The sequence below is a fragment of the Salvelinus sp. IW2-2015 genome, linkage group LG11 (assembly GCF_002910315.2).
Source record: "Salvelinus sp. IW2-2015 linkage group LG11, ASM291031v2, whole genome shotgun sequence".
Classification (NCBI taxonomy): Eukaryota; Metazoa; Chordata; class Actinopteri; order Salmoniformes; family Salmonidae; genus Salvelinus; species Salvelinus sp. IW2-2015.
The window spans coordinates 32123707-32132059 of NC_036851.1; the positions used below are offsets into that span (position 1 = coordinate 32123707).

Consider the following 8353-nt stretch of genomic DNA (forward strand, 5'->3'; position numbering starts at 1 on the left):
AATTTAACATGGGTTATTCTGGAGTCACTGAAATAAAATATATTAACCCCACTGTGACTGAAACAAAGCATCCCTTATATAATACCCGAATATTATAGGCTAAACAGCACTGACATGATTTTGCATGTTTGTTTCATATTCATGTGGAAAATGGATTACCCACATCAAATAAACGTCATATAATAGGAGTAGGCTAAGCTACACTCTTTTCAATATGTGATTTAGGGTAACGCATTTTATTCTTATCATATATCTGTTTGCTATTCATTTCCTCCTAATAAAAGCCTAGACAGAGAAATGCAGTGCAGGAAAATTGTTTCTCAGCAGCCTCCACCGGTGTCTGAGAAAAATCGTCCTACATAAAAATTGATTAGGTTATTTACCCTCCACGTGTGCGCTTCTTTGGGTTGGTCTGACTTCTGCCATCTGATTGGACACACCTTCCAAATAGTTCACGCCTACTGCGTCCCAGCCTTGCCACTGGGCGGGGTCGAACCCAGCATTCGCTTTCATTGGCCCACACTGAGAAACTTAATAACTCTAGTCCGGCATGGGTCGAGCGGTATAAATACAGTGTCTTGGTGCAAGATGAGCACCGACACCCGACAGACTTTCCTTCGTTCATCTTCCATCGTATGAACATAGCCATAAGGATGCTGCAGCAAGCCCTCAAAGTGTCCGGTCGCAGTGCGTCCCCGCTGATCAAGTGGATGGAGAAGTGGGCTGAGAGCACAGCTGGCCTGAAGAAGACCGAGGCGGCGCACGGGATGAAAACCCTAAAGGAGATGCCGGGACCCACCGTCGCCAAATTTGCCTGGGACCTCTTCGCCAAACGGGGACTGTCCCGCCTCCACGAGCTGCAGGTAAATTATTTGGTTGACTTGTTGATCTTTTCTTTTTAGCCAGACACTGATGTAAATGTATGAAATTGGTGTTTTATAATTTATTATACTTAGTGCTTATGGGTTTGTCTTTTTAACAGCAAAGCCATAGTAATGAATGTTTCATTAGGAGATTTATATGGTCTTCACATTGTTTCTTGGAATAGATAGGTTATTACATTGCTGTTGGGTATGGCATAGCCTATGCAGAGTCACCAGAAAACGCTAACATCCGGTTTTCAGGGGTACAGTATTTTCAACCTAACTTCTGTTTCCCCTGAAAAACGAAAGTGGGAACTCAGCTTAGCCATCTTTCTACACCTACTCCATTAGGTTAGATATGGCATGGTGCTATAGAGAAGGGCAGGCTTGAGGCTTGCCCTCCCTCAGTCAGCCAAGGCCATGAACAGTGTCAGACTGGCAGACCCTGTCACTGGCTCTTACATGTACTGTATAACCTAACCATCAGTGTGTAATGTAATTGTCCAGCAATTAAAAAGCTATGCAGGGGCCAACAAAAGCTACCTAAATGTACCAGACATGTAGTTGCGAATGTATAGGCTATGTAAGACAAGTGGTTCATTGAGCAGGAAAGTGCCTTGGGTAACTCAGGCACGTTCCTGTGCTTTGGGGGTGTCTGCTGGCTAATAGGGGTAGATGGGGAGCATAAGGAGCAAGAAGGCAAGCTTTATATCACATACTGACCATGGGGCAGCTGCCAAAACTTTGAACATTGTACAGATTTTGGCCATAAACTTTACATCAAGCAGCTTTAGCTTTAGTCTGCTCACAACATGTTGATGTTCCATCCATAGAAATAGATTCATTCTATGGACGGTTCCATCTCTAGTGAATCATGCAATCTATATGCGTTGTGTGCTAATGTATTGTCCTCTCCCAGCTTGAGGGTGTGAAGCGCTACGGGCCAATGTGGAAGGCCAGCTTCGGTCCCATCCTGACAGTGCACGTGGCCGAACCAGCCCTGATAGAGCAGGTGCTGAGGCAGGAGGGCCAGACCCCCATCCGCTCTGACCTCTCCTCTTGGAAGGACTATAGGAAACAACGAGGCCACGGCTACGGACTGCTCACAGCGTGAGTACCATTCCTCTCCTCTGCTGTTTTCCTCCCATGCTGTCCCCCTCCCCTCTACTCCGTTGCCCTTGCCTCCTCTCTCCTATCCCTTTCCCTCCCCTATCGCCATATTCCTTTCTCTCATCACCACACCTCTCCTCTTCCCCCCTCCCCTCTCCTCTTCTCTCTGTCTTTACCACACCCTCAGACAGCCACAGTCATCACCATTGGACACTGTTAAACTTGACATCTGGCATCTGTTTTTGGCATCTGTTTTTATGGGTGTCCCATATTTCATCATATCACTGTAGCAGCCTAATTATCTTTGTGACAGTGTCTGACTGTGTGATCTTACTCAATGAGTTGTCATGCTGATTTAAGCTGTTCTGACGTCAGGGTGACGTGCTGTTCACAGGAAACAGGAAATATTAACAGAGATGAAACAAAGACTTTAGACAAAGGAATAATTGGCCTAGCGGCCGTACAGACAGTGAGTCATCCCTCGATCTATGATGGGTTATTATTACCTATGGGTTATTACCTAATCACCAGGAATATGAAAATACTATCTCAAATTAATTCAAGCTTTATTTATACAGCACATTTCAGTCATGGAATGCAACACAATGTGCTTTACAGGAAAAAAACGAATAAAACCATGAAAATACAAGCTGAAATATTTACTACACAAGATTAAAAAAACAAAAGAATGACACAAACTGAACAATTACAGTTCCATAATGTAGCCTACAGTACAGTTGGCCCAGACTGTATAAAACATGTACATTATTGATGTTTGTTGGTGTGCAAACTCATTTGATGGCATTATTTTCTGTTTACCTTACTCTCTTCAGTGAGGGGGAGGAGTGGCAGGCGGTGCGGAGTCTCCTGGGGAAGCACATGCTACGTCCGAAGGCGGTGGAGGCCTACGATGCGACTCTAAACGGCGTGGTAGATGACCTCATCACTAAGCTCCGCCTCCGCAGGCGCCAGGACCCCCGCGGCCTCGTTCCGGACATCGGCAGCGAGTTCTACCGCTTCGGCCTCGAAGGTAAGGTCTATTTACATTCACTGTGGTGTGCCCCTGAGGCCTGCTTTTACTCAACTCTGTTTCTTTGTTGATGTTTTTAAACGGTGGTATATGAGGTTAGCATCTGTGGTCAGGTGCCTGTAATAAGAGACAAAATCAGGAAGGAGCTTTATCATTGTCATTCTATTGAATCAATGTCAATTAGCATTGTAGGTTGCTAGTTTAGTCTATTACCATAACCTACTCGAGTATGTTACTCTGACAAGTCTATAATAGTCTTGATTGGATCTGTATTACAGAGGGAAAACACAAAGCCCTTCTGGAAAGCCTTTCAAACCCTTCTCCCCTTACCCTCTGCCTGTCTTCCTCTCTGCAGGGATTTCCTCAATCTTGTTCGAGTCCAGGATTGGTTGTCTAGACCCTGTGGTTCCCATGGAGACAGAACGTTTCATTCAGTCCATTAACACCATGTTTGTCATGACGCTCCTCACCATGGCTATGCCCGCCTGGTTACACCAGTTGTTCCCCAAGCCCTGGGACACTTTCTGCCAGTGCTGGGACTACATGTTCCAATTCGGTGAGCTGCCATCTTGGATAGCCTCATACTTTTATTTATTTTATTTTTTATTTCACCTTTATTTAACCAGGTAGGCAAGTTGAGAACAAGTTCTCATTTACAATTGCGACCTGGCCAAGATAAAGCAAAGCAGTTCGACACATACAACAACACAGAGTTACACATGGAGTAAAACAAACATACAGTCATAACACAGTAGAAAAATAAGTCTATATACAATGTGAGCAAATGAGGTGAGATAAGGGAGGTAAAGGCAAAAAAAAGGCCATGGTGGTGAGGTAAATACAATATAGTAAGTAAAACACTGGAATGGTAGATTTGCAGTGGAAGAATGTGCAAAGTAGAAATAAGTATTAATAATAATACTTGCTCCACCTTGGTTTAATTCCGTGGACTTCTTTAATCCATGCTACCTGACTGACCTACTGCTTTATTATTAGTTGCCCCCAGTGTTAGTTTCTCCCAACGGATAGATTTCTAGTAACTTATAGTAACTATAAATAGTTCCCATTGAACAGAACCCATAGTGTGTGGTCTCCTTCCATTCATTACCTGTAATCCCCGTAGTAAGCGTTCCCAGAGGTCTATTTTTTTCCTCTTCAAGCTATACGGATCCCTTAAATCTGACTAGAGCTCTTTCAGACCTGGGTTCAAATACTATTTGAAATCATTTCAAATACTAGCTAGAATTGATTGAGCTTGCCTGGTGTTATGGAACCAATAGAATTGTCGCAATACTGCACACCTAGCCCATCTGGTACTCCAGGCGGGCTAAAGCAAACGCTGAAAGTATTTGAAAGGTTTCAAATAGTATTTGAACTCAGGTCTGACTGAGCTCCTTCATTCTGATCTTGACCCCTGATCTATCTCATTGCAGCAAAAGGTCACATTGACCAGCGTCTGATGGAGGAAGCGGAGAAGGTGGCACGGGGAGAGAAAGTGGAGGGGCGATATCTGACTTACTTTCTGACCCGCACGGGGCTGCCCATGAAGACGGTGTACAGCAACGTCACTGAGCTGCTCCTGGCTGGGGTGGACACGGTGAGGAACATCTCTAATCTCTCCTTCCTCTCTCATCTCTCTCACCTCTGTCCTCATCGCTCTATCTTTGACCTAGTGCTTTAATATTTGTTTTTAACATATCCAATAGCCAAACGTCTCCATTCCCCCTCACTCCTAGTCACAGCGTACTTCCTCTTCTTAATCTCCCTCTCTGTATGTTAAGTCTGATCCCATACAGTCAGGCTTAGCTGTAGAGACCTCACTATCCTCTCCATCCACTGCTGCAGTGTTCTTATGGTGAATGATTTTACAGTTGTACTGATCTGCTGTGTCCTGTGTGTGTTCAGATCTCCAGCACCATGTCCTGGTCCCTTTACGAGCTGTCTCGGCACACCGAGGTTCAGGCCTCGCTGCGGGAGGAGGTATTGGCTGTAATGGGGGGTCGGAGGGTGCCTGGGGCTGCAGACGTGGCTCGCATGCCCCTCATGAAGGCTGTGGTCAAGGAAGTTCTCAGGTAAAAATCAAATTTGTTTATATAGCCCTTTTTACATCAGCTGATATATCAAAGTGCTGAACAGAAACCCAGCCTAAAACCTCAAACAGCAAGCAATGCAGGTGTAGAAGCACTGGCTAGGAAAAACTCCCTAGAAAGGCCAAAACCTAGGAAGAAACCTAGAGAGGAACCAGGCTATGAGGGGTGGCCAGTCCTCTTCTGGCTGTGCCGGGTGGAGATTATAACAGAACATGGCCAAGATGTTCAAATGTTCATAAATGACCAGCATGGTCAAATAATAGTAATCACAGTGAACAGGTCAGGGTTCCATAGCCGCAGGCAGAATAGTTGAAACTGGAGCAGCAGCACGGCCCAGTGGACTGGGGACAACAAGGAGTCATCATGCCAGGTAGTCCTGAGGCATGGTCCTAGAGCTCAGGTCCTACGAGAGAGAGAGAGAATTAGAGAGAGCATGCTTAAATTCACACAGGACACCGGATAAGACAGGAGAAATACTCCAGATATAACAGACTGACCCTAGCCCCCCGACACATAAACTATTGCAGCATAAATATGATGATAATGATATTTTTTTTTATTGAACTAGGCAAGTCAGTTAAGAACAAATTCTTATTTACAATGACAGCCTACCGGGGAACAGTGGGTTAACTACCTTGTTCAGGAGCAGAACGACCGATTTTTACCTTGTCAGCTCGGGGATTCGATACAGCAACCTTTTGGTTACTGGCCCAACGCTCTAACCACTAGGCTACCTGCCGCCCCAAAATAATAATAGTAATGATATAGGTTTGGATTTATATAGCACTATTCCAACTGCTCATAGCTCCTCGTTATATAATTAAGGGAAGATCATTTCATCCACTACCAATTGGTGTGAACTATGTACCCTTGATTCAATCAACTACTACAACCAATCGATCAGTCATTAGACTGATCAGTCACACTGACATTGTTGTGTTTTGGCTTCTCCAGACTTTATCCTGTTATTCCGGCCAATGCCAGGGTCATCGCTGACAAAGACATCCAGGTCGGAGGCTACCTCCTCCCCAAAAATGTAGGTGTTGACGTGATGTTGAGTGCTTATTTTTCAGCACTTTTACAGCAATCTGGTGTAATATGGTGTAATATTCATGTGTAAAGGCAAATGTGCAGTATCTCACGATTCTATCCTATCCAGACTCTGATCACCCTCTGCCACTTTGCCACATCCCGGAATGCATCATTTTTCCCGAACCCAAATGCCTTCCAGCCCCAACGCTGGCTGAACCGGGAAGAAGGCCACCACCCCTATGCCTCAGTGCCCTTTGGTGTGGGCAAACGCAGCTGCATCGGCCGCCGCATCGCAGAACTGGAGGTCTACCTGGCACTTGCACGAGTGAGTTGATTTTTGGTCACTTTTACATCGAGGCTTTGGCAGAAAGTGTCTCATAAAATTAAATTCATTTTCATAGCATTTTGAGTCCCAGTACATACAGTCGTGACTGAAATTATTGGCACCCTTGATAAAGATGAGAAACTATAAGATAACACAAATATTGAGCTATGTTGTACACTACATTTTATTATTTAATGAGATTTTGTTTAACAAGTAATACATTTTCCTCTCTAGTGTAAGATCCCTCCCAATGTGTTCTCCAATCTCATATAACATTTTACAAAAAGGCTCAGGGCTGTTATCTTCGCAAGGGGAGGGTGCCAGAGTATTAAGGAAAAAAAACATCTGAGTAATTGTATTAGTATAAAATGTAATATTTCCCCCCAAAATGTGCATACGATATAGCTCAGTATTTGGATTTTTTATTTTATACAGTCCTTTTCTCATCTTTATCAAGGGTGCCAATCATTTCGGTTGTGACTGTATACTGTGTTTTTATCCTTGTAATAGACTTCCGTTCTTCTAAGTACTGTTCATGTGAGGGGTGCCCTCTAATTTTCTCAACCCCTCTCCTGGTCCCCTCAGATTCTGATGCAGTTTGATGTGAAGCCCGATCCAGAAGGCAGTGGTGCAGCAGTCAAACCCATGACCCGGACACTGCTGGTGCCAGAGAGTGAGATCAACCTGCAGTTTATTGAAAGATGAGTCGATGACCTGCTGAACACTAGCTATGTGTATTTGACTGTGACTGACAATCCATGTCTCTCAGAGTGAGACAGTTGGGAGTACTGGGAAAAGCATTGCGAAAGAGGGCCCGACTGAATTTGCAGGCCTAAACCCATAGACCAGCCCCTCAGATCTCAAGCCCAGTTGGTTTGGGCTGGCCTGGGTCTGAGTTGATACAGCAGCTGAATGAGGGGCTAATAGAGGTCTTTGTTTGAAAACCTTTCTCTCTGTATATGAACAGTAGTAGTTGCATTTCCAGTGAACTGAAACTCACTTCCCACATTTTTTTGCACAAGGAGGCTAGGAGATGGTGAAGGGAGGGTATGGCAATATTTCAAGTGCATTAGAGCCTATCTTGAAACGTATCTACATGCAGAGTGAAATGCATAGAACTTGAAACTTTTGACTGAAACTTGAAAAGTGCATCAGGAGAAATTATGTGACATAGTACTATAAAGCTGCAATCAGCAGTAGAAACTATAACAATCAATCAATCAATCAATTTTATTTTATATAGCCCTTCGTACATCAGCTAATATCTCGAAGTGCTGTACAGACACCCAGCCTAAAACCCCAAACAGCTAGTAATGCAGGTGTAGAAGCACGGTGGCTAGGAAAAACTCCCTAGAAAGGCCATAACAAACTGTGCCTCGCCCCTGTTTTGGTAAAAAGCTGAGGGATGGGTCTGGAGAAATGTAACCACTTAAAAATTCATAGACAAAGCTATGGATGATAGGACTGACCATCCATGATATCAAAATTATAGTTTTAACCATGTTTTGAGGCCATGTAGTGTTTGTTTATATTTACTTTGTTTCTAAACATTGGAGTAAAACAAGCTTGTATTTTGGGTTCTGATGGGGTACGACAGTTGAACTAAGATCATGAAGCATTTATAAGTTACATTATTCAAGAATCAATCGGTACATATCATTAATTGATAAGTAAAAAACTGCTGATTTTCCCCTTTAATGACAAGTGATTTTCCTTCTCAATATCAGGTTGATCCCTCTTTTCACCACTTAAAGATGCATTATAAAGGTTTTGTATCATTTCAGCCAGTAGTTTTGAAAGTAGCACTCAAAGCCACAACGGGCCCTGAAAATTGTGCACAATTGTGTACAACGTCATCCATTTCGTATGAAATGTTACGTCCTGCAATATATATATATTTTTA

At 43.7% G+C, this 8353-nt stretch overlaps 1 protein-coding gene across 1 annotated transcript; it reads left to right on the forward strand.

Annotated features, from left to right (window-relative positions):
* Nucleotides 1-568: 568 nt before the first annotated feature.
* cyp27b1 (cytochrome P450, family 27, subfamily B, polypeptide 1) lies at nt 569-7956 on the forward strand. The gene is made up of 10 exons (XM_023996783.2): nt 569-863; nt 1783-1973; nt 2807-3003; nt 3359-3559; nt 4437-4600; nt 4909-5075; nt 6048-6129; nt 6253-6450; nt 7036-7653; nt 7811-7956. Exons 1-9 carry the CDS (start codon nt 636-638, stop codon nt 7153-7155), a joined length of 1548 nt encoding a protein of 515 aa, XP_023852551.1. The 5' UTR covers nt 569-635; the 3' UTR covers nt 7156-7653; nt 7811-7956.
* The last annotated feature ends 397 nt before the right edge of the window (nt 7957-8353 follow it).

Coding starts and splice junctions, on each gene's coding strand:
- cyp27b1 (XM_023996783.2), top strand. CDS start 636: ATGAACATAGCCATAAGGATGCTGCAGCAAGCCCTCAAAGTGTCCGGT. Junction 864..1,782: donor CCCGCCTCCACGAGCTGCAG/GTAAATTATTTG, acceptor GTCCTCTCCCAG/CTTGAGGGTGTGAAGCGCTA. Junction 3,004..3,358: donor CTACCGCTTCGGCCTCGAAG/GTAAGGTCTATT, acceptor TCCTCTCTGCAG/GGATTTCCTCAATCTTGTTC.